The sequence below is a fragment of the Helobdella robusta genome (assembly GCF_000326865.2).
Source record: "Helobdella robusta unplaced genomic scaffold HELROscaffold_5, whole genome shotgun sequence".
NCBI lineage: Eukaryota > Metazoa > Annelida > Clitellata > Rhynchobdellida > Glossiphoniidae > Helobdella > Helobdella robusta.
This window is the reverse complement of record NW_008705254.1, coordinates 1,621,110-1,648,250: the sequence shown is the minus strand read 5'-3', so window position 1 is coordinate 1,648,250 and position 27,141 is coordinate 1,621,110. Positions and strand designations below refer to the sequence as shown.

Sequence of the window (27,141 nt, the reverse complement as noted above, 5' to 3'; positions counted from 1 at the left end):
CCCGTCAAAAATCACTATCTCGATTCAAATTTTTTATACGTTAAAATATTCATGAAACGTCTGAACATAGTTTTTCACGTGCGGTCAGCATGCGTCTGAATCCAACTAATAAATAAAAACAAAACGATTCGAGACGCAGACCCTTAGTAAACATGTCATGTTCTTGTGCTCATTTTAACTAAGAACTGCGCAGTGGCCTAGTTTCAATTCAGTCTGGATGAATGCGTACGTTTTCGGCTTGCGCTGCATGAGTTTCTGGATGTTTGGTGTCCTTTGTGACATGTAATGTGACATGTAGCAGAAAAAAATAATTGTTGAATTAATGAATAATTGAATGAACGATTAATGAGTGAATGATAACTGTGCAATGAATATTGTAAGGGTAACGAGGCTCAGTTGAAAGAAATATGGACGGAGACAGATGGACTGGATGTTTCTGACTTTGATCCAAAGACATTCTTCAATTTGCACGGTGCGTGTTTGTTTTCTCATTGATGCTTGTCAACAGTGATACCTTTGTTTTTGTGATGATAAATATTTCGCCGTGAATGGTCCGTCTTCTTCATTGATTGGAATTGTGATTTGTATTTTTTTATTCGATACACGCTCGTCAGGTTCGTAGCTATGAAATTATATTCTTTTGCTCATGTGTCAATTTATAGTTCCAACTAATTACGTACAATGCAAAATGTTTTGACTGCAGACACAAATGGAGATGGCCTATGGGATATCAACGAGATTGAAGCCCTCATGCAAAAAGAGGTGTGTTGTTTTTACTTGCCGATAATTTATAAATTGATCAGTGTTAATCTGATTTTCCAAAGTTATATACTGGCACATATGTACGATTTCTGTATTGGTTCATCCCGTTTTAGTACTGTAATATATGTTGATAGTATTCTTATAAATAAAAATGATTTCACTTGATTATTATCAGTTAGACAAGGTGTACGACCCAAAGAATGAGGAAGATGATATGGTGGAGAGAATGGAGGAGATGAGTCGGATGAGAGAACATGTGATGCAAGAGGCTGACGTCAACCAGGATGGCTCCATATCCTTCAGCGAGTTCATTGATTACACGAAGAAAAAAGAGTTTAAAGAGAATGATGAATGGGAGGTCGCTTTTTGTACTTTTTTATTCTGATGTCTGTCTTGTTTTTATTGTATTGATGTTTTCTGTCCGTGCCTTTTTGTGGTTGTATCATTGTATGTCTGTATTGTTTTTACATCTACCAGTCTCTTTGTCTCAACGTCTTTTTTATGCTCTCTTGATATGATATCTTGAAATGGCAGTCAGTGATGTGCTTATTCAACTAATTGATACTTGTTCATCGTTCCTGTCATGCTTAATAAGTGAACAAATCAGTAGTAAGCATCTGCAAGCCTAGCTACAAAGTGCAAACAACGTGATCTGCCATAACAGCTAGTTCATGAATTCCCATCTTTAGAGCATCACTGATGCATTTGTTGTAGTTTCGTTGTCGATTGTTTGGGCTGCCAAATCATTTTGGTTAATGCATTCAATGCAAAACCTCTGTCTCATTCATTCCACAACTGTAAAGTTTTTTACTTTTTATTCTCTTGACTGCCTTATTTTGTTATATTATTTTCGTGCAAATCTTTGTGTCAATATTTGTTTTGATCTATATTTAAAGAATAATTGTGTATAATATAAAACAGACAATAAACAAGCACGTTGAATTCAATGAGACTGAACTGCAGGAGCTGAGGACCAAGCTTAAGAAGCTAAGATCTGTGAGACATTTCATGTGCCGATGATTGATTGATGCATGCACGACAGTGAATTGCTTTGTATTGCTCGTTTGCGTGATGGTGCATGTGAATTTATTTTGTTTTGTATGTGGAAACATGTGAATTGGTTTTTTTTGTTTATTGTTTTCATGTGTCTGTATGCTCTTTTCATCATCATTATTTGTTATTACTCATGCTTTCCTCAACTGTTAAGTCAGTTGAGGAAAGCATGAGTAAGCATCCTACATTGTACATTATTTATATAGTTAGTTATTTGACTTTTAACAGGATGCAATGGAAGGCAAGATTGAGCCAATTGACATAGAAAAACAGCAACATGGTTAGATATGGGGTTGTTTATTTAGCTCATTTTCAGCTGTTTGCTTCGTTTTGTTCATTTTATTTTTACCTTTAGTTTCATGTCTTTTATGTTTATTTTTTCTACTACATTTTGAAGGATATTAATAATCATTATTCTCTTGACATGTTGATTTGTTTGTAGATGCCGAAATTGTTGCAGAAGCTCTTGTACAACGAGAAATGTTAAAAAAGCAAAAACAACAACAACATGCAGTACAGCACAACAACGAACTGCAGCAGCAATTACATCAGCAGCAAGCGCAACAACAAAACCAACAACTGCTGCAACAACAGGGGAAAGAAGAAAATTTAAAACATGAGTTAGAACAAAGAAAATCAATAGAACAACAAAATTTACATCTTGAAAAACAAATCCACCAGCCACAACAACAGCATCAGCCCGAGCAGACAAATCAACAACAAATGGAACTTGTGCACCCACCTAATCAACAACAACAACAACACAGCCAAGAACAGCAGATGCATCAAAATCAAGAAACTCTGCAGCAAGAACAACAACAAACTGATACACTCTCACACCAACAGCGTCAATTGCAACCACAACCACATCAACCTCAACAACATCAACCTCAACTTCAGCATCATCAACAGCATCAACCACAACAACATCAACCTCAACTACAACTACAACAGCAGCAACAACCACAACAGCCTCAACAAATACAGCAAAAACAGCCACAACAGCTGTGACTGCAACGACATTAGTATTGGCAACAACGACTTCAACTCAAATGAATGGCAACAGCCCATCAACAAATATCTTCGATTAATGCCTTAATGCGTCAGTGTTGGGATTCAAAAAAGTTTACTGACTATTTCACGAATTCACAATTTCAACTAGTTATGTATAACTATCTATACATACATATACATATTCACAGTGTGCTTACATATTAATATTAAATGTGACCAAATGTATTTAACAATAATTTGTAAGATAAAAGTATTCTAACGTTTTTGTTAACAAAAAAGGAAATTAATATTTGGCTGGAATGTTAATCTATTGTTACATTTTTGTCGGCTTATTCAGAATGTAGTACAAGAATATTCATGTGAGTGTGTGTGCGTGTTGCGTGTACGTCTCCTGTCTGTGCGTGTTTGTACGTGTACGTGTACGTGTAATGAATGTTTTTAGAGCGAAAATTATTTTCTGTCTTTCAAATTCCACATTAAATTTTCATTTAAATTTTGTTGTTATCAAAACTTTTACAATGATTCGAGAAGTCTTTTCCAGTTTGAGTTTCTACAATCAAAAGCATAATGATGTAATGATATTATTTTTTATTTCAATATCTGTATTCAAATGCGTTTATTCATTACGATATTTTATTCTATTCACGCAGGAACGTTCTTACATTTGTTGAGTACCCTGTTGATGATATTATGAAATTGTTGAGTTTTAGAAAAGCTATTTTTATTTTACCAGACTATTTCACTGTGGATATTTTGTTGTTATGTGCTGTTGCTGATCGTTTTGTTCATAATTTCATTGAAGGTTACTTTTAATTATTTTGTTCTTGCGTTAATAGTTACTTATCCTGTTGGTTTTCAAGTGTTTATGAAAGTTCTTCCTAATTCAATTCAATATGCAATTCTTATTTTTATTGTTCATCTTATCGTCTTTTGTTTCAATTTTAAAATGCATGAAAATACTACTGATATTTTAATTATTAATATCACGTTGTTTAAATTTTACCGTAATTTTGAAATTATGAAAATAAATTATCAATTATGTGTAAATAATGAACTCGTCTATTCTGGATGCGATGGTACAAGTGAGTGTGTTTCTCGACAGGTTTCTACCTTCCATCTCTCTTGATGTTGCTGATGGCTCGTCGTTAATTAATTATTTCCTACATTGCGTTAATGATGATGATGTTAGTTAGCTAGTTAGTAAATTTTTAATGCTTTATCATTGTCTTCTTAACGCCTGCACATCTGGAGGATATTTATCTTTGAAATTGTGCTGGCACGCTACGTTACACGTACACTTCCTAACGTGTGTGTGTGGTGTGTTTGTGTGTGTGTGTGTGTGCGTAGTCTGCATGAAACATTTCTTTATAGGACGGCAGTCTGGGGTCTGAATGAATGAATGTTTGTTTGTTAATCTGCTGGCAGTTAAATGCTCTTACGTAATTTTAATCATAATTCGCAGCTTAGGTGCCTGGAGCAGTGAGTGAATAGGATTTTCAGTCTATAAATACCTGTTCACTTTTAGTTCTTACAGAACAGAATAATATGATTAGCGATTTTGGTGCCTGCCATGGAGAGTTGAACTTTTATTCAATTTTTAGGAATAAATTTTTTAATTTCAAATTTTTAATATGAAATCGTTTTTGGTTTACGCACAAATTCTTTTTCAGTTGTTTTTAATTTGCTCGTTGCGTGATTCATCAGCTGGAAAGTCGAAAAAAACTGCAACTCCAACTGCTACTGTGGAACCTATTTTGGTCACGTCAACTCCTCGAAATTTTTCATCGAACCGTCCGGATTTTGTACCTGTTAACAAGAATAAATACCAAAATTATGTGGTCACCCGTGTTAGCCAGTCAGATGACAAAATTTTGACGTTAAAACCATCTACTAAATCTAAAAGTAGAAGAAAATCTCATAAAAAGTTAGATAAAAAATCAAAATGTCCATTCAGGTGTGACGTGTTTAGAAAATGCCCACATCGTATAAAGAAGGCATGTAAAAACGTTTTAATGAAGGAGAAATGTGATTGCTGTCAGAAATGTTTGCACCACAGTCCTGACAAGTTATTAAGTCCAGTGAACAACACAAATTTTGTTTCCACATCTTATCCTCCTGTGCTAGCTATGTCCCCATCTCTCACTACAGGTTTGTTTAAAATTTTAGTTATTTTCATTATTTTTACAAGATTGTTGAAATATATTATATTATTCATTTGTCATTTTCTGCAGCTGCCCAGAAAAATCCATGTGCTGACATAAAATGTTCAAAGTTTGAAGAATGTTACATAAATATGCAAAGATTACCAATATGTAAATGTCCTAATGTGTACATGTGCTCCATTCTACCGAAGGAATACGTTTGCTCTGTTGATGGGAATTCATTTAAAAATATTTGCTTGTTAAAGATTAAGGAATGTCAGGAGAACAGAAACATCAAAGTTGCTCATAGGGGAAAGTGTTCATGGAGAGAGAGGATGAAAAGTAGAAGAGAAGTTGAACAAAATAAACAAAGAACTAGTGAAAGAAAGAATAGAAAACATACTAAAAACAATAAAAATCTTGAAATAGATCAATGGAAGATCAATAAAAACAATAAAAAGTTACAGAGTCTAGGTAAAAAGCACAACAAGAAAAAGCATCCCAAAAGTCAAAATAGAAATAAAACAAATACATTTGTCAACAGAAATGATAGTAAAGTTAGGAAGGAGAAAAATCATACCACAAGAAGATCAAACTAGAATTTTTTTGATGTTTTTTTTATAATCATGTACTTTGATAACTTCTAAATGAAACTTTTGCCATTCATTCATTAAATGAAACTACTTTTTCGATGATATTTATGTTGTGATGAATTTTATTTTTACTGGAGTTAAACAAAAAACATTTTCCAAAAACGACGGTCATTCATATTTTTAACTTTGTAAAATGTTGATTCAAAAATATTTGCGTTTAACGTTCGCCAAAAAACTGCTTGATTATTATTGTTGAAAAGATGAAACAAAAGGTGGTGCGTGAGCCGGGAGTCGAACCCGGATCAATTGCTTGGAAGGCAACTATGCTACCGTTATACCACTCACGCTTATACAAAATTTTTCTTAAATTTTTTATCCAACTTTTACCTTTGTGTTCTAGTTCTTATTTTGTTTTTAAAATTTTCTCACTGAATCCTGTACGTTTTTTAGAAATTAAAAAAATGGACTGATGCATTATTAATTTATTACATATAACCTGCTAGCTATAAAGTATTCATTGTACATAACTTGATTTTATTGGCTTAAAGTCTTATAATTAATGTAACTTCTTGTGTAAACCAAATTAAAAATTACTGGCACAATGTTTTAATACCAATAAAAATGCAAAAGAAATGTTGATAACTGGTCTGAATAATATGTATAATGGTTACTCATGAGTACATCGCTCATTTTTAGCGGTAAGTGAAGTAGTATTTTAAGAGATAAATATTGATCAGCTGATTCTGCTTGTTGATCGTCTTGACCTGGTCTTCTCTTTCTAGTTTGATGAGATGAATTTTTTTCTAAGAACGGCAACGGTAAAAAATAATTCACCTTATTTACTTTCTTGTTTAATTTAATCATTTTAATGTAGTTGACACAAATTCATCATACTCTTAAATTAAAAGTTAGTCTTCTTATTAACATTTAAAAACGTTTGTTAAAAATTTTTCTGCTTCTTCTGTTCTTCCAGTTCTTGTAACCTTGTATCTTTCTTTACAATATTTCCAATACCCAGACAGTATTTAATTATTATTTAGTCTTGGTATTCTGGGTCTATAATCTGGATTTGGCTCAGTTTCTGTAAGATAAGATAATATCTGATAGTTTGGTCTGTTTATTTTATTCTTATTTAATAGATTCCAAATATGCTAAAAAGTATGTTCCCAGTCAGTGAATTAGTAAAACTGCTCGATGCACGAGGACAAGACAATGTGGCTCTTTTAGATTTAAATAAACATGATGACCTGGTGTCAGTACTATGCATCAATAAAAAGAGGTAAATAAAGTCACCAAATAAATTGAAATAATTCTAATTTCAAATTATAATTTTATTATATTAAATAATTTTTAATTGCTCATAATAACCCTTTGGTAAAAATTTATATGTATGAAATGTTTTTTCATTCTGTTGTTTTATTATTAGTTATTTGTTGAAAATTGTTTAATTAAATGTATTTACTACTTTACATGTGAATGGATGAAGCCTGCAGAACTGTCTGTTGTTTCAGTATGGAGTGAGTTTGAATTGTGATGGCTATTCTGTGGTGTACATTGTGCCTGAGCCATTTAAAATTATGCCAAAACCAGTTGAAGGCATGCCAAAGCCAAATATTCTCATGATGGAAATTTTCACTTTCCTGTATGATTAACATCTTATATTACATTTTTATTAGTAGTCAAATAGGTTTGATCTAAATAGTTTTCTAGATGTTTTCATCATTTTTTTAATTGAAAGAAAGATTTTTTTTCTGTATTTTCATTACATTACTTTTAAAGTTGTTCATTGTCATATGGAAAGTATTATTAAATTTCTTTATTAACTGATCACAGGTATTTGAAAACAGCTGATAATTTATCAGATTATCTAGCTGAATTGCACACATTATCTGTCTTACCAAATATTGTCATTATACAGAACCTCACTCATTACACATCTCAGTTTGAAGTATGCTTACAAATTTCAGATACACTCCCCTCTACATTGTAACAGTTTTTAAAATAAAACTATAAAATTATTTGCAATTCTCTCTCTAGCCAGAAAAGTTTCATTCCAAAACAGCGAAACTATTAGCATTGATAAAAGATACAGCTAAATATTTAACGACCAAAGTGTAAGGTTCTATTTTTTTTTGTTCAGCATTTTCGTTATAATGAAATAATTTTTCTATTTGAAAATATAGGGAAACAATTGATGAAGCGAAGTTTGTTTTATCTGTGAATACTTTTGATTCAGAAGACTTATTAACATTACTGAAGAAGAACTTTAAAAACATCTGGCACACACAAGGTTGGCTATAAACTTTTCATTTCTTGGAACTTATGGGACAACTATGATATTTAAATTGGCTATGTGCTTATTATTATTAGCAACCTTGACATTAAGTTTAATGTTAAAAAATTCGATCGAAAATGTTTTAAGAGGAAGGTAGCGAGCCGCGGTTTTATCTTGTATAAATTACGACTTGATAACAATTTAGCTGTTTTTCCTCTTGAATGGCATCATTTAAAAAATAATAGTGCTATTGTTCCACTAATTTATTGATTTCGCACAAACGTTATTGATTATTTATATAGGTATAAATGAATGTCTCAATTGTTATAACACAGAGCATACAAACGCCAACGAGTGCACCATCACACTGGCAAGAATGGGATCAGTCTTGAACTCTCGATTGCTTTTTGAAGAGGACACGCACAATATTAAAGCATTAAAAATTTCGTAAGGCTGAAAATATTTCGAAACAACAAATTGGTTTTCAATTATTTTATTAAATAAAAATCAACCCTATATAACAAAATAAGATCTTTAACACGCACTTCGATGAAGGTACCACTAAAAGATAAACATGAACAGTTTTTTTCTGCTTAATAGTAATAATATTAATAATAATAACATACTAATAAAATTACACCGGCAATATTTGTTCATGACTAGCACAACTGTTGCCCTCTTTTATAACAATGAAATGCTATTTTTAAAAGGAAAACAAAATTTAGATGTCAATTAACGTCCGTATTAGTTTTTCGCGTTCGTTAAAATAATTATATCATTTTTGGTTATAAGTAATAATATTAGTAACAACAATCTTAGCGTTGCATATAAAAAAATTTTTCTATAGGCGCATAGTTTGAGTCACCTTCAGAAAAATAAAATATCTACGTAAAATCCATTGCCTCGTAAAATAAAAATTTCTAACTTTTTTATGGTTCGGATGTTACTTTAAAATATTCATGTCAGGAAGCTTTTCAAATTCTATTTCGCTTTGTTAGCACTCACTTTATAAAGTTTCCGATATTTCTAAATCGATTGTTTGTGTATCTAAATAGAGACGTACAAAACGTGGAAATGTGTTTAGTGCTATATTTAGCCTTTCATTCGTGAAACGTATCGAAAATTTTTCAAGTTGAACTCATCTAGGATATCTACAACATCCAGTCATAACTAGCGCCAGAACCTTGCTAGTGCGGTGATTTAATCTTTACAATTTTTCCCCGTCGTCTTTAAATGTTGTTTTACTTATTGTAATTCCGGAAAGAGTCCAATACCACTCAGACAAAGATTCATTTCATTGTGCGTAAATCCGCCGCACATGTATCACATTAAACTGACACGTATGTGTGCGCGGATCCTTCTAGTTCATTAATCACTCTCAATGCAACTCAAATGAAAACATTTGAAAAATATTAAACAAGCAGTAAATTTCGCATCAATATCTTTCTAAATTTTCAACAAATAAACCAAATTTTGCAATATATATATATATAAATTTTAAAAAGGAAATGTTTTCTTATCACCAACAGGTATACACGAAGGAAAACAAAACAGAACATAAAAACCTATAACACAATATCCAAATGCGTCAATTAGATTGAAATGCAATGAAAATTAAATATTTTTGATTAAACTACTGAAAAAATGTCACCATCTTCTGAAACAACTAAACGTTAACAAATAATAAAATTAAATATACAACAAGCTATCAATAGATGAAGTTCTTTAAAAATGTAGCTAACTTGTTTCTGAATTTAAATAGAATTTTAAAAAATAAAATGCATGGTGCATACGTTGTTTAATTATGACTGAAAAAGTCTACATTTATGATCACGAAAATGAAAGCAAAACAAATTGAATCAGACAGAACTCGTATAAATAATTAAACGATCAGCATTTTTTCTTTCAAAACACATTCACACATTTCTTCTGGAAATTTTAAATAAAAAACTTTATATATAAACTTAACCAAGTTTGAACTCAAGTACGAATATAAATTATGTAAAATTCTACATAAATCACTTCTAAATAGCGCTTGAATCTTTGAAAACATGATTACAATTAACGTTGGCAACACTGTTTGAAAAAGAAAAAAAAGGAAAAAGTTCGTATGTACACGGAAATTATTTATAGCTTTAACTTTATAAAGCATGAAACTTTATAAAACTAGATAACTGGATAGATAATTAAGAAATAAAGTAGTATGTACAAACGCGCGCACACGCATAATATATATATATATATATATATATATATATATATATATATATATACGAACATATATATAATATGTGTACATATTACGGATCAGCAGTAGAATTTTAAAATTTGTTGACAACTTCGAGTTCTTCACCAGACAGTCCTCCTTTTAGTGTCCTTCGAACTGTAAATGTTTCAAAATATTTCAGCAGACATTAAGATATTTTTAAATTTTCATATATTAAAGCTATATTTAAAAATATACTTCATTATATATCATATTGGCAACGTTATTTATAAAATAATTTTCAAACATTATCACAGTTTTCAGAAAATTTATTCTCCGCTCATTTAAATTGTCTCAATATTTTTGATAAGCCAGATACCATCAACCAGATAAAAGCCCTTTCTTAATTTTAACCGATTCTAAAATTCTTGATGTTTCTCATAAGTTTCGTATTCTAGTTTTTATTCTAGCATATCTCTCTCTTCTCAGATTAATAGTGTTGCTAGAAGCTCTTACTTTCATCTACGTAGAATAAAAAAACTTTTGCCTTTTCTTGACGATCCTACTCTTTACCTTCTTGTTACTTCTTTAGTTTTATCTAGGATTGATTATTATAATTCGCTCTACTATGGTCTTCCTGATTCTACACTCTATCCTTTAAATAAAGCTTTTAACTCTGCTACTCGCGTGGTTGCTTGTGCTCCTTTCTTCTCATATATCTCCATATCTCGTTCTCTTGCATTGGCTGCCTATAAAATATAGAACAATTTTTAAAATCCGCTTATTATTGTATAAATCTCAATCTAAATTATTTCCTAAGTACTTATCAGATATATTAATTGAACCTAGACGCCCCGGTTTACGATCGTCTTCTTAATCTCAATTCTTCTTAACTCATGTTAAACATTCTTTTGCTAAATCTGCATTTGCTTTTTTTGGCCGTATTCTCTGGATCTCTCTACCTCCTTCTCTGACTACTTCTCCATCACTTTACGAAGTTCAGAAGCGGATCTCAAGACCCATCTGCTTGCAAAATTCATTGAGAAGCGCTGTTGAACATCGCGTAAATAGCGCTTTAAAAACTAATTGATTGATTGATTGATTGAATGTTATATCTGTTAGTTATTCTGAGGCAATGCAAGCAATTATCAATCTTAGTAGTAGTTTATGTTATGGTATTTCGTGGTATGAAATGGTAAGGTAAGTAGGGTATACAGCGGTACGTTGTGGCATGTGACATTTGTTTACGATGTATGAACAGAACATGACTGCTGTTCAATGCCTCTCAAATGAAATTCATTCGGAACGGGTCAACTCATATTAGATCCATAAATTTTGATCGTAAATCAGCATCGCTTATATAACAATAATAATAACAACAATATTAAATAATAATAACGCAAATCTACACTGGGTTATATTAAAATTGGACTAGAATTATTTTGACGTTTATAATAAAAATAAAATAATAACGGTATAATAAAAGCTAATAATGAAATTATAAAAATATAAAAAAATTATGTAATGAAAAAATAATAGTAATAAAATGTTAATCGTATTTGAAATTTATATATCATGCCTGTTATGGGTAACTAAGTAACTATTAAATCAAGCCAATCTGTATAAGCCAACTGTAATTGAAAAATGTTAAGCGTTTATTTTGATAAATAATAATTAATAATAATATGATTTAACAATAATAAAACATGAATAATTGTGATAAAAATTTAAAAAATAAAAATAATAATAGTTAATAATAATATGATTTAACAATAATAAAATATAAATAGTTGTAATAAAATTTGTAAATAATAAGTAATTATCCTTCCAGTGAACTTCAATAAAAAGCTTTAAATTAAGAAAGTAATTAAATTATATCCAGCCATAAATTATAATTTAATAAGACTAAAAAAACAGCTGACAGTAAGCAAGCAAGCAGCCAAGCAAGCCGGCTGAACTAATGATCAGAAGGCACTCACGTGATTTGCGATCTGCGTCCCTTGCTCTTCTCCTCTCTCTCATTTTCGGTGGCTCGTTCGCTTTGGTCACTGACCGAACAACACTTTCCAACAAATCATCATCTCGGCTGCCGTTTGTGTTGTTGTTTGCGTTGTTCTCATCGGCAGCAACTACCTTCTCGTTGCTCGCGCTCTGTTGTTTCATCGGCTTATGCAATGATCTTGGATCTGATGATGAATAAGGGTTCAGTTCCAATGATTGTAATTAATTCAGAATTGGTGGCGTATATTTTTAAATTCAGGATTAATTACATAAATTCTTATGTTCACAATTTTAATATAACGTTCCTTAACTCAATTATTATAAACTCAATTATTATAATAGGTGAGAATCTACATAGAAAAAATTGAATAAAATATTAACTACAAATTTAGAAGGAATGTCAAAGTGACAGCAACCTAATGATTTGCGACTTCTATTTTTCACGAATAGATGCTTCGATGTTCCATTCTGTAGAATCATCTCAAGATCATTTATTTCTTCATTCAAGTCATTAGCTGGTGAACTGAGGTTGTTGCTGCTGGCCGGCGAATGGAGGGCGCTGTTCAGTGTTGTGTTCTCGTGCAGTTTTGGCAACGTCTTGGCTTTTGTTGAAAATTTTTCAGTCTGTGATTTAAAAATGAGCGTTTAAATGAACAAACGTGCAATGTTTTAATAAGCCAATTAATATAAATTAATTAGAAATGTGAAAAAAACTAGATGACGGTTGGAACCATCATTTGTAAAATGTATTTGAATGAAAAAACGTGAACTTTTACCAAATTAAATACATTGTAACATTCATTATAAAATATATGGATTACAAATAAAGAGGCAAACATTATTTCCCATCGATAAACAAAATGGTCGACAGCTAATCATAAGGAAAAAAGTTTAAACCAACATTGGCTACCCCAATATCAAACAACAAACATGTTAATTAATCCGTACCAATAAAACATCGTCTATTCAGTCAGTTAATTAGTGAATTAGCGAATAGCCAGCAGACAAACAGCCAGTCAGCCAGCTAGTCAGTCAGTCAGTCAACCAATCAACCAACGAACTGAATGACCGACCTGGACTATCATGAGGCCTCTGGTTTTCTTCCTCTCCTTCATGTTCTGCTTCTTGATCCTCGCATTCTGTACCTTCTCTTTCATCGTTCGAAACTCCAGTGCAAATTCACTCAGTGTCTGCACAGAGTTTGTTTGGCGCGGTGTTCGCGTTGAAATATAAATTCAATGTATCGAATACTTAAACAAAGTTCAAGTTAGAAATTTATGAATTGTCGACAACTGTGAATGAATGAACGAACAAACGAAAAAAATAAATGAATACAAAAATGAAAAATATCAAAAAATCTACAATGAATAAATCAAAGAATAAATAATTACATGACTATTAAGATGCGTGTATAAATAAAATTCAATAAGCAAAAAAATTCTAATAAATGAATGCGTGAATGAAGGAAAAATTTACTTGGCAAAACTGTTTGACATTGATGTTCTTGGCTTCGTCAACAGTATAACCCAACCATAACAAAAATTTTCTAAACCTGTTTCAAAATTGTTCAAATTCATTTGTCAACGAAACAAACGAAGTGAATTTTAATTGATAACTATTTGAATGTAAAATTCTGCCGACAGTTAGAGTTCAAAATACGCCGTGTAAATAAAACTTGAGTTGATAGGTTTAATTTGCAAACTACTCTCCTCACCAGCCAATAAAAAAACATGCACCATTCAAGCACGCGGCCCCACGCTTTTCAATTGCAACAACATTGCTGAGTTGGAAGGTTAAATTGAAAAAAAGTTGCCTGAGATTGAAAGACATTTCTGAAGAAAACAAGAAAAGTGGACGGAGAGATTGTCTAAAAATTAAAAAAAAATTTCTTCAAGCTCGCTAACGTTCATTTCAATTTAGATATATTTTGTTAACGACACATGCAGTCATGTTAACGCTGTTGCTGACAACGTTACCAATCGCACCACACCCACCTGTTGAACACTCTCTTGTAAACTATTTTGACGATACAGATCCTTTTCATGGTGCTTGTTAGGAAGTCTGATATCCTATAACGAGTGGATGGTTCATGTGAATTTATGCCGTAGTTGTTGAAGTAACATTCTCGTTCAGTAGTTATTCAGCACAATGTGCCTCAGCAAACAGTAATCGTAAAATAACAAAACCACAAATCATCAACAACTACAACAACAATAATAATTACAATAGCGATGCTAACTTGTGTTTGTTCAGGAACGTGGGATCATGCTTGTTGATAGCAATCAAATGGTTTCTTGATGACTTGCAGTCGGATTCCAACTTATCCAGTTTATCCTTCACGTCCTCCCAGTCAATCTGTCAATCAGTTGTTTCGTTACAGTAAATCAAATTTCCACACCATCTGCTAATTATTTCATCAATTCAAAACATTATTTAAATGTACGAAGTTTCGAGCTGCCCTGAAGACGATCTGAGGAACAAACAAAAAATACAACCAACCATTCATTAAATTACAAAAAGCCAGTTGATGAACAAACTAATCAATTATCAACCAAACAAATTATCAATTATCAACCAAACAACTTATCAATTATCAATTAAAATTATCAACCAAACAACTTATCAATTATCAACCAAACAACTTATCAATTATCAATTAAAATTATCTACCAAACAACTCATCAATTATCAACCAGCCAGCGAAATACTCAGCCCAACAGCTAGCCAATCAACCAGCCAACCGACAGACTGACCAAACAACCAACCAATCAATAAATCAACAAAAATCAGCCAAACAACCCAGCAACCTTAGAACATCTGACGATAGAACTGATTTCCGTGTAGAGGTCACCGGAAACTGGAAATTGGTCAATAATGAGATTGACCAGATGATGGAGGAGTGTGTGTTTGTACACTGTGTCCTTCACCTCCGTCACTTTCGTCAGGTAGTCAATTGTGAAGCCTGGTGCCTTTAATGCGAAGAAAAAACAACGTGTACCGGGTTAATATAGAACGTAATCAACTGCAATACATTTGATCGGAAGTTGCCATGAAGACTTATGAGTGAGGCAAGTAAAAAAGACGCCAAAACTACAGATGCAGGATGTGTCTGAAAGATCAAGATCGACTGAAATATGTAGAAAGAAAAACTTTTGAGAGTCGATGAAACCATAGAACTTGAGATTGCGCTAAAATAAAAGAAAAAAAATGTTTAAAAGTTGATCAAAGATGTTAAAAAAACGCTTAGCCGGAGACAATGAACCCCCCTCTTAATAGAAAACAATTTTTTGAATGATGTTCCACAATGTTAACAGATTGAATGCAATTACATGAACTGGTAAACGACATTGTAAACTATAAAAAACACAATTAGTACAAAAAAGACACTCACGCTGGTGTTATTAAGAAAGTTTCCGACAGAGAGAAGTGTCGAGAGGATGAATTTGAATGTTTTACTTCTCTTCAACTCATCCATGCCCTTCTTCAAATCGTACAGTGGGTCGCTTATCTCCTGTGTGACAGGAACATTCAATTATACTTTTAAATCACATATCAAAGTGTGTGTATGTGTGTGTGTGTGTGTGTGTGTGTGTGTGTGTGTGTGTGTGTGTGTGTGTGTGTGTGTGTGTGTGTGAACGCGTGTGTGTATATTGATTAGCTCAACTTTTTCAAAGGCTAAGAATGCGTCGTTGTTGAAAATTGAACCCGAAAAAATGAAAATGAAAAAGACAATCCAGCAATCTAAATAAATTTTTGTATTTGAGCGGTGACTAACTGATTCAAGAGCATCGTAATCCAGTTTGAAGACCCACAACTTGAGTCTTGATTGAAGTTCTGAAATGGAACCCATCGTTTCCAGAAAGGTTTCTGCTGTTCCTAACTGGAAGTCGGTCGTGTTGTTGGAAAGAGTTTTGCTGCTGCTGTTGCAACTGTTGCTGTTGGCGTCATTGTTGGCCTTTCTAAGTTCAGTAATTTTTTGAATTTCTTCTTCAGTTGGAATCATGCCGGTGAGTATTTTCTATTTTCGTGAATGTACATTTGTTTTAAAAAATTTTAATCTAAATTCGTTTAAACTTTTCTTTTATTAATAAGACAATTCACAACTTACGACAATTTATTGGCTTCATTTACAATCTGCTTCACAAGTCCCAGAAAATATTTTTACATTTTAAAACGTGAACCGAGCAAACGAAGAACGGCCAAAACCTACCTCAATATCTTCTCTAGACAGCACGGAACTGTCCATGTTCATGATGGCAGTTTTTATGGCGTTTGGTTTGGGCAAGTGAACCAGACCGATGTTGATGGCGTTCGATCGCTTCTGGTCAAGAACTTCCAATTTTTTGGTCTCCAACTTCTGCAATGGGGTGGTGTAGCGGATGGTTGGTTGGTTGGTTGGTTGGTTGAATGCTGTGGGTTGCTCTCTTTATCTCAAAAGTCAATGTTACTGTTACTGAAGCGTTACGTTAAGTGTGAAAATTAAGTTTTGGAGAAGTGATCCAAAAAATGATCTACATTTGTAATGTTGAATCAGATGCAGTGAAATAACAACGAAATTGAAACGCACGCACAGAAACGCTTAAGAATTTAAATTTGTTTTTTCATTTGCATTAATGCATTAATTTAAGAAGAGCGTTTCGGACTTAAATAAAACTCATCCAAAATATTTTTTGCAAACTATTTCAATAATTATAAAAATGTATAAATAATTTAAAAAATATGTTCATTGTAGAGACATTAAAATTTAAAAGTGTGAAATGTGAACGTTAAATGACTTTAAAATTGGAAGCATTGGAATTATGATGTGAACAGTTTCTAAAATGAGATGAAGATAAAATAATTAAACAAACAAAATAGATAAACAAATGAGAAAACAAGCTAAAATAATAATAGAACAATCAAAAATGTTGTAATGTTATGCAATTATATTACAACATTGTAATTTGGGCATATCAGACAATCAAAATAATGATTGTAGTAGATAGATTCAACGTTCGAAAACTAATCCTTGATTTGGGTGAATGTAATGTTAGCGAATTCAATCAACATTACTTTCAATGTTAGTTAGCATATGATGATTTACAAACGAAGTGACCAGGAATCATTCGACACTTATGAATATTAACATTTGATGAAAGATCTAAGCTAATAGCTAATTGCACACTTGCACCCAATGGAGTGTACTGACGTTGAACGACTAACAAACAATACTCAACAACAACAGCGTACAGCAACAACATTAATAACAGCAGAAGCAACATCAACACAGCAACAACAAAAACAACACATTACATCAATATTTCGCATCAACAACATTCAACACAACCCAAAACATCTGTCGGTGTAACATGTAACAAAAATATGATAAACCTCAGAACAAGCAAGACATCTAATAAACACCAACCTCCTGTAGAACAAAAATCAAATGTAAACTTTAAAATTGGGTTCGAGTTTGGTAGTATAGGATCGGTTTATAAAATTGATAACAATTGATTCAATGATCGCCCAGTCGTTCGATATAGTACATCACCACTCTTTCCTATTGAAACAACCAACTCCATCCAGTAAGCAAAAACATCATCATACTCTCCCTCCACTTTAGTTGCAGTCCGGTTATATTACGAAACATAAATTCATAAACAATAAATAATTTCACTGAATCGTTCTTTATTTCTTGCTTACCACCACACATGCAGCGGAACTACATTTCGAAGCTTAGTCGCAAGAAACTTGTTGGAAACTAATTAATCTATGTTTTACGTTTCATTACTCCTCTGCATCATGTTTCTCTCAGCAAGCTCTCAATTTCTTGAAAACCTCTTTGATATCCATCCACCATAAAGACAACGTAGCCTTCATACCGCATCAGATGATTGAGCATAGTGCAAACACATTTTGTTTTTCAAGTTTAATTATTTATACAAAAAAATTTCAATGCATCTGTTTAATATAGCATTCAAACTGTCCATTCAACCCCCTCAGCATTCCAAACATTCAATTCATCTATTTTAACATTCAAGTGCTCATAGTCCAATTTTTCGCATGCCAAATGCATAAAATCTCATCTAACCAGTAACAAACAAATAATCAACCAATCACCGGCGCCTCAACCATCAACGAACCAATCATAATCTACCAACCAGACATCCAATCAACCAATCACAATCAAACCACCTCAAAACCACAAACCAACCTTGGACTTGACATCTTGCGTCTTCAACTCGAATAGTTTTTCAAACTGAGAGCTATCAATTTTGACAGTGCCCACCTCCTTGTTCACCTGGCCCCATATCGTGTCATCCTGCATGCCACTCGGCGTCTGGAAGGTCAGGCGAGATTCCTTCCAGTGCAACTTCTGCTTCTTCTTCTTGTTGCTGCTGCTGTTGTGCAGGGTGCTGCCAACGAGTGTGGAGTGACCAAGGAGTAGGGATGTGTGTGTGGGGAGTAGAGGAGGGACGGGAGGCGGAAGGTTCTGTTGTTGGTGCATGGTGCTGTCCATGGATTGTAAGGTTCGGTAATTCATTTCAATGCATACAATTTGTTTATTGTGTCAACAAGTAATTTTAAAATCTAACAGCCAGTCACCGATCTAATATTTTTATAGCCCAAATATATTCCAGAGCAATATTCCGTTAAAGATGCGGGTTAAACGACGCTCGTTAGCTGTCTTAATAAGTCGTCTGCATGCAAAAATAACCTCAAAGAGAGCTGCTATATCATCATCATCAACAACATCATCATCATTACACTCACAGGCTGTTTAATCATCGTAGCGGTGAAATATTCGCCAGACAGCTTCGCATCAACTAACTGACATCATCATTCTAACAAAAACAACATCCACAACAACAACGACGACAACACATTCGTAACATTAACAGGAATTATCACGGACACCCGACAAAAAATGTTTAATACATATCATCAAGTTCACCCTCATTAGAAGAAAGCATCAAGCAGACATCATCCCCCCCTTTCCCCCGTATTACTTTTTTATAACATTTTTCTAACGAATATAAAACATACCAAAAGATTAATTGAATTGTTTAAAAATATAAAACAAACTAGCAGATCTATAAATCATTGGAAAAAAGATATTTAACGGCGCAATAAATTTTAAGAGATTTACATAAAAAATATCTGAAGCATTAAAATGACTGCTTCTCTGTACAGTTCAGTGTACACCTTATTAGCATTTACTTACTACGTCGTGAATTAACGTTTGCTAACAACAGTGAAAATGAATGAACGAAACCAAATTTTGAGGAAACATTTTCTTCTTATACAACAAAACGATGGCTGGAATGTTCGTTATGATGAATAAATAAGATGGAATGGTTAAAACCAACCAATAGAACTAAAAAAACGAAGTAAATAAGAACAAACTTCGAGTGGGTGAAAGATGGTGGCAGAGGAGGTGGAGGGGGAGCGGACGCGCTTGCAGCTGTGGTGGTGCTGTTGTTGTAGCAGGACAACAAACCAAAATAATTGTTGTTGTTGTTGGTGGTGGTAGTGGAAACGGATGAAAATGAAGACGACGACGACAGGTAATCAATCTCGTCTGCCTCTGTCATGTCAGTGAAATCAAAATCTTTAATCCTCAATGGCATGCTGGAGCATTCGACTTCTGCGGCAGACCACTCGGACTCCTGACTGGTTTCTATCTTTTTGCTGGTCGAGAGGATGTTGGTTATGGATGACAAGAACTTCGAGAGGAAGGAGGGTGGCTGCGCACTGGATGTTGTTGGCGGTGGTTTGGCAGTGGGTGTTATTGGGTTTGAGTCAATTTTCTTCAGGGACATCCTACATCGTGGCAATGAATGAATGAATGAGTGAATGAATGGATGGATGAATGAATGAATGAATGAATGAATGAATGAATGAATGAATGAATGAATGAATGAATGAATGAATGAATGAATGAATGAATGAATGAATAAATGAATAAGCGAATGACAAGTGATGAATGAGTGAGTGAATGAGCCAGTGAATGGGCGATCGTTTTAACAGTTAATAAGCAGTCAACTAACACAGCAAAAGAGTTGAAAAGGCATATGTGGAAGCGAAATATATAAAACCTAGTTAGCAACAATTAATGAAGAACAACAAACTGCAATTAATGTTTATGATTTGTATATTTAAAACAATTTGTCAGAAAAATGTAAATAATAGGTAACTGACTTGATGTGCCTCAGTTTATCTCGGACACCAGGAACTTGTGACATCAAGTCATCGTCATCGTCATCTCCAGTTGGTGTTGTGAAGGTTTGTTCGTCCAGGGAATGGTACTTGGCCGATGAGATGAGTTTCAAGTTGCCCGCGGTGAAATGTTGTGGTACGTGGTGCTGGCTGTTGTAATCTATTGGTGTTCCTTCGTCGTCGTTGTTGTTGTAGTTGCTGTTGTGGAGTTTGTTGTAGATGTTGTTAGAAATACTGTCATGAAATGCTGGTATGTCATCGTTGTCGCAATTTTTGTTGTTGTTGCTGTTGCTGTTCAAGTTGTTGCTGTCAGCACTCGACAAACTTGATACATCATCGTCCTTATTCAAGCTGTTGAGTGACTCTTTTTTAGCATCAAAAAACCCGCTGCTGTTTTTGCTGTCATTAATAACATCAGTACCGTTGTTGTTGTTGTTGTCATCGTTGTTGCTGATGATGTCATCGGACAACATCTGCAGTTGTTTGAGAGCGTCTTCGAGTGATGTTGTTGAAGCCGAGATCTGCTGGAGTTCGTTGATGTGGCTTTGCTGTCGCTGGCGTCGTTTGTTTCTGTTCATGCTCTGCTTCAGCGCTGGTGTCGCTGCTGAAGTTGTTGTTGTTGTCGTGGGAAACATAAGCAGCGTTGTTGGTGCGACTGTGAATGTAGATGTTGCCGGTGTTGTTGTTGTTGTTGCTGCTGCTGAATGTGACGTTGCTGTTGAATGTAAAGTTGTTGTGGAGGTTGATGAGGTTGAAATTAGCGGCGGTTTTTCTGTTGAGCTGTCGCCTAACGTAAAATTGAAAAAATTCACATTTTGTTTCACGCAGAACAATCCAATAATTTCTTAATTTGCTACAGTAGCACAAACGCCAAATTTAAAAAATGCAGCCTATTAAAAATGCCAACAAATAATTAAAAAATAATGTAACCGACCAATGAACAGCTGATCATCATCATCATCATCAATCTGACTACTTTGGAACTTATTTGACTGTAAATTGTGTAACTGATGTTGTTGTTGTTGTTGATGATGATGTTGATAACGATGTTGTTGATGTTGTTGCAGGTGATGTTGGTGATTGGAAAGAACATTGTTCAGACTTTTCTGCAGTTCACTGAAATGTTGATTTTGTTGTTGTTGTTGTGTGTGTTGTAAGTTATTACTGTGCTGATGATTGTGTTGACCAGTGTCGCAAAACTTCAAATGTTGGTTACTGCAGTTGTTGTCGTCGTCGTGATGTCGTTGTTGGTGTTGCGGCTGCTGCTGCTGAATATTTGTAAAGTCGCAGTCCTCATTATTTCTGACTGGAAGGTTATCCTCGTTGATTAAATCGTCGGAAGAACTGGCCCACGTATACTTACTTTCGTCAGAGTTGTAGTAGCTGTGACAGTTTTTGCTGATGGAAGCATCTTTGTTGTTGTTGACGATGTTGTTGTTGGATTGTTGCGCCAACAAATCAGCTGACTTCCTTCTCGACTTCCTCAGTTCATCCTCGCTTCTCATTCGAGTGACTTTCTTTGATCTGAAATGCATTGTTAAAACCGTCTGATTGATTCTTCGATTGATCGTATAACTGAGTGGATGGTTGATTGAGATGGGGATTAATTGTTGATTGATTGAATGGCTGATTGATTGAAGTGTTGATTGAATGGTTGAATTAGTTAATTAGATGAATTAGTTAATTAGATGAATTAGTTAATTAGTTAGCATGCTGATTGGCTCCTTAGTTTGTTGAGAGGTTAGCACAATGTTTCTTCACTAATTCTTTCATCAAATATTTGAGTTTATGTTATTTATACTTTATGCATTTTATTGCTAAGAAGTCAATCAATCATTGTAAAACCGCATTCCTACTGAGTTACATAATCACTCTGCATGTCTTGAAGCTTTCAGCCACCAACACACACACACGCAAACGCACACGCACACGCACACACACGCACACACATACTAAGCAAAAAAACACACACACTAACACACACACACAAATATACACAATCTCACACCCAAACACAAACATACACACAAATTGACAAACACTGACCCTTCAGAAAATACATCACCATCTTCCTGCAGAACCAACGAGTCGTACATCTCAAACTGTTCCAACAACTCGCTGCCATGACAAGCAAACATTCCAGTGTATCCACCCGTACCGCTGAAGCTACCACCGCTACTGCAGCTGTTCCTGCGACTATTGCAGCCATGTGGCAAGCTACCGTTGCCATTGCTGCCGACAACGTCGCCGTTGTTGATTTCACTCATGTGCATTCCTGATGAGAACTTGCCGCAGAGAATCTTCTGCTTCCTCATCGCCTCCTCCATTCCTTGCTCCTCCAACGAATCCGTGATGTCGTAAAATGTGTCCTGGTCTGGGACCGCTGAGAGTGTCTGGGATCGGTTGGTTTGTTAGTGTGTGTGTGTGTGTGTGTGTATGTGTGTGTTTGTGTGTGTTTGTGTGTGTGTGTGTTTGTGTGTGTGTGTGTTTGTTTGTGTAGGTGTGTGTGACTGCGCTGATGTCTGTGATCATAGAGCCAATGACCAACTAGACAACCTTATTGACGAGCGTCATGGCGTAAACAAGCAGCTCATTGTCGCTATTGTTGGTGTCATGCAGCAGCTTCATGATGTTGCTCCATGGTTTGTTGCCTGTTGGTTTTTTTTTTTGAAAATAAAATAGATCTAACAACAAAAAAACACCATCGTTAGTATTATTACATTTTTTCTACCATACTTTTTCATTGGTAAACAAGTTACCACCACCCACTACCAGCGCTACCAAAGTTACCATCGCCACTGCCCTTACGTCACTGACGTCGTCGACGTCATTATTTTGAATCTATTATGTCTCAATTATAAACTTCATCACTAGCATCACCATCATCATTATCATTAGCATCACCATCATCATCACTGGCATCACCACCATCATCATTAACATCACCATCATCATCACTAGCATCACCACCATCATCAGCAGCAGCGGCAGTAGCAGCAAACCTGATTGGCCATCGACGAAGGTGACGGCCCTGGTCAGCAGAATGCAGTTGGTGTCATTGTACTCCACGAACACCAACAACAACTTCAACGACATCTTTATCACTGAACGTAACTGGCAATTGGTGAAGGTCATCATCATCATCATCATCATCATCATCGTCGTTATTATTATTATTATTATTACTACTACTACTACTACTACTACTACTACTACTACTATTATAAGGATTATTATTATTGTTGTTGTTGTTGTCATCATTTGTTCTGCTACCTAGCAAATAGTTTACACCTAAAAAGAAATGTGATGACGAGATGATTGTGATGATAACAAACAGCTAAGCTAAGCGCATTGCGTTGCATTGCTTTGTTGATGTGTTTCAACATCACTATCACTATCGCCATCATCATTGTCGTAATGATCATTATCACCATTGAATGCATATTACGTTACGATTTAGTTTTATAAATGCAAACTTCAAACATGCCACATGAATAATGGCCTGTGAAATTATTATTATAGCCAGCGACGACGATGACGATGGTGATTATTATTATTTATTATTATTAAATTATTATTCTCATTATTATTAGTGGTATTATTATTGAAAAAATAACATGCACAAAGCTAGCTAGCAAGCAACTGCAACAACAACAAACACTATAACATAGACTACAAAGTCTGACAATTATTTTGTAAGCAGGAAATAAGAGTTTACCAACATCATCTATACGTCACTGCGTGTGTGTGTGTGTGTGCGAGCGTGCGTGTGTGTGTGCGTGTGTGTGTGTGTGGATGAGTCTTTGTTAGATGTGTGTGTGTGCGCGCGTGTGTGCTTGTGTGGATGAGTCTTTGTTAGATGTGTGTGTTAATCTGTGAGTCTGTCTCGCATGTGATGATAACATCTCCGAAAAGATAACTAGACATGATAAACCTTATAAAAACGCAAGTATTAATGAAATTAAAGGAATGTAGCTAATGTAGAACGACTTATAAATAGACTGAATATTAAACTTAGAACCCTTATCTTTTAAAAATTAAAATTGTCAACATTTTTTACAAAAATATTTTATCCTGTAATATTTTAGCTTTGAACGTCTCAGAGTCGGAGCATTTTAATTGTTCTTTAACGGCATATTAAAAAAAATATTTTCTAACATGCATATTTGCTTTCGTTAAATAATTTGAACAATTTTATTCAAAGAACGTCTGAGTAGTCCTGTTCAGTTTGATGACTGATATGAAATGAACACGACAAAAAAAAACTATGTTGAAAAACTCTGCGCGCATAACACGAGAAAGTAAGGCTGCTTTTAATTTAGACTTTACAAAAAAGTCAACCAAATTTTGTAGTATTTCCATTAAATATTATACTCGAATATTTAATAATAGGTATAAATGACACTTTTATTCTTTATGTGTGTGTGTATGTGTGCGTGTGTGTATGTATGTGTGTGTGTGAACTTATGCAGTCTACATATGTGTATTAAATATCCAAGTGTGTTAGCATTATACACGTGCATATGGGTATTAATTATGCAGGTATGCGTATGCACACAAGACGGCAGGTAAGTAGGTAGGTAGGTAGGTAGATAGGTAGGTAGGTGCACATGTTTCAATGTTTAAACAATGGATTAGGTAGAATGAGATACAAAAACAAACACAAACACTTGAAAAGTATTATCATTAAATACTTAACGCAGACGGTAGTAACTGTATGTGTTGTACTTGTAGCAGTTACTATATTAATGACAACAGTAAAACAATATTGCAACAACGATACATACGAAATAATATAGTAGAAGTAGTTGAAGTAGTAGTAGCAGCAGCAGTAGTAGCAGTAGTAGTAGAAGTAGTAGTAGTAGTAGTAGTAGTAGTAGTAGTAGTAGTAGTAGTAGTAGTAGTAGTAGTAGTGGTAGTAGTAGCAGTAGTATTAGTAGTAGTAGTAGTAGTGGTGGTGGTAGTAGTAGTAGTAGTAGTAGCAGTAGTATTAGTAGTAGTAGTAGTGGTGGTGGTAGTAGTAGTAGTAGTAGAAGTAGCGGTAGCAGCAGTTAGTAGTAGAATATTTATCGATATGTATTTTTATGGCCATTAGCAATAATAACATGAAAAGTTGTTTGTCAAGGTTTTCGTGAATGAGGAAAAAAATTGCGCTGATGTTTTCAGTTATAATAATGATAACAACAACAATAATAATAACAACGATAATAACAGTAATAATAATAATAATAATAATAATAATAATAATGATAAAGTTGTGATAATGATGGCGATAACGATGAGTGTAGATAAGGATAGTAACGAAGTGGATGTCTAGATGATGATGATGATGACGATGATGATGATGATGACGATGATGATGATGACGATGGTTATGGTGAAGAAATTATGGACCTTTAATTTATTGGAGTTCACTTTGCCAATGATCTCACACAAAGGTATACTGGTTTTCCACAATGATAACGTTTACGATGATGAATGTGATACAATTGTGATGAAGATGATATAGACCATAGATGAATGTGATACAATTGTGATGAAGATGATATAGACCATGGTGGTGATGACTATGATGTGATGCAGAGAAGAATGATGAGTGAGATGAAGAAACGATTCATTGCAGAGTGAGCATTTTAAATTGGAACAGAAGTGTTTGTTTTTCGCAGACACGTCTAAATAAGCTAGAAATGCCAAATCAAGGTGATTCCATTATCTATAAGATAACATCATCATCGTCATCTTTATCGTCCTCACATTTTCATCATCAACACCATCATCACCATTATCACCATTGTTGCTAAATCTTATAACAATGCAATACACATAAGTACTCTCATTCACCTACCTCTCATTCATCTCAATTATAAACACACAATTGAATTATTATGTATTAAACTGTATGAGCGAGTGTGTTTACGAGCGCGTCTGTGTATATATATATATATATATATATATATATATATATATATATATATATATATATATATATATATATATATATATATATGTACGTGTGTTTAAGTAAGTAAACGTGGTAAACGTGTATATGCATATATATGTGCGTGTGTATAAGCGTGTGTGTAAGAGTGTATGTACACGCGCGCTTGTGTGTGCGTGTGTGTGTGTGTGTTTGAGTTTGAATTCACAAATGTGCATCATGAATAAGTCAGAACACTCCGTCGTAATGAGGAGTGTTAGCGACTACTAATGAGGCAAAACAAAAAAAGCAGCATCAGCGGCTACAGCGTAACGAATGGCAACAACATCCATTATAATAATTATAATAACAAGGATTATGAAAACAACCACAACATCAACAACCACAACAGCAACAACTACAACAGCAACAACTACAACAGCAACCACCATCACAGCTACAACATCAAAAACCACAACATCAACAACCACAACATCAACAACTACAACATCAACAACTATCACAGCCACAACATCAACACCTACAGCATCAGCAACCACAACAGCCACAACAACAACCACAGCAGCAACCACAACAGCAACCACTAACATTGGTATCGACCAGCATGTATAGCCACTGGATGGTGAGGTTGTGTTCGATGACTCCATTCATTCCATCCACATACAACATTATCTGGCCGAGCACTGGGATTCGATTTCATCGTTCAACAGAAAATAATGATTAGCTGCTATATTTTATGACCAAGTGTACTATCATCTTCAACGTCATCATCATCATTATCAACATCGTCATCATTCCTATCGACAAATGATTGAATCATAATCACCACCACCACCATCATCATCATCATCATCATGGCAACCTTTGAGGATCTGTATGAGACATGCCCCATCGAAATCTCCACCCAACTTTATGAAGCAACCCAAGCCATCATTCATTATGAACTCATGAACCAAGTC

At 34.1% G+C, this 27,141-nt stretch overlaps 4 protein-coding genes across 4 annotated transcripts in view; 2 read left to right on the top strand and 2 right to left on the bottom strand.

Moving 5' to 3' along the window:
• Positions 1-4,460: 4,460 nt before the first annotated feature.
• On the top strand, positions 4,461-5,569 carry HELRODRAFT_163239 (hypothetical protein; the record flags this gene model as incomplete). The annotated part of the gene is made up of 3 exons (XM_009027169.1): positions 4,461-4,753; positions 4,886-4,977; positions 5,061-5,569. The coding sequence occupies 3 exons, from the start codon at positions 4,461-4,463 to the stop codon at positions 5,567-5,569; spliced, it is 894 nt and encodes a 297-aa protein (XP_009025417.1).
• A 1,142-nt stretch (positions 5,570-6,711) lies between these two features.
• Positions 6,712-8,289, top strand: HELRODRAFT_163238 (hypothetical protein; the record flags this gene model as incomplete). The annotated part of the gene is made up of 5 exons (XM_009027168.1): positions 6,712-6,842; positions 7,397-7,511; positions 7,601-7,677; positions 7,747-7,853; positions 8,174-8,289. The coding sequence occupies 5 exons, from the start codon at positions 6,712-6,714 to the stop codon at positions 8,287-8,289; spliced, it is 546 nt and encodes a 181-aa protein (XP_009025416.1).
• Positions 8,290-13,085: 4,796 nt separating this feature from the next.
• HELRODRAFT_67893 (hypothetical protein) lies at positions 13,086-16,390 on the bottom strand (the record flags this gene model as incomplete). The annotated part of the gene is made up of 9 exons (XM_009026907.1): positions 13,086-13,235; positions 13,522-13,591; positions 14,034-14,114; positions 14,285-14,400; positions 14,853-15,014; positions 15,437-15,556; positions 15,821-15,921; positions 15,976-16,063; positions 16,256-16,390. Coding segments are annotated over 9 exons (1,023 nt in total), but the record flags the coding sequence as incomplete, so codon positions are not given.
• Positions 16,391-22,550: 6,160 nt separating this feature from the next.
• HELRODRAFT_140337 (hypothetical protein) overlaps positions 22,551-27,141 on the bottom strand; it is a gene marked incomplete at both ends in the record, with an annotated part of 10,397 nt that continues 5,806 nt past the window's right edge. The window contains 5 exons of the mRNA XM_009027167.1: positions 22,551-22,637; positions 22,798-22,895; positions 23,247-23,358; positions 26,771-26,865; positions 27,045-27,126. Coding sequence (XP_009025415.1) covers positions 22,551-22,637; positions 22,798-22,895; positions 23,247-23,358; positions 26,771-26,865; positions 27,045-27,126 — 474 coding nt within the window. The remainder of the gene's footprint in view (positions 22,638-22,797; positions 22,896-23,246; positions 23,359-26,770; positions 26,866-27,044; positions 27,127-27,141) is intronic.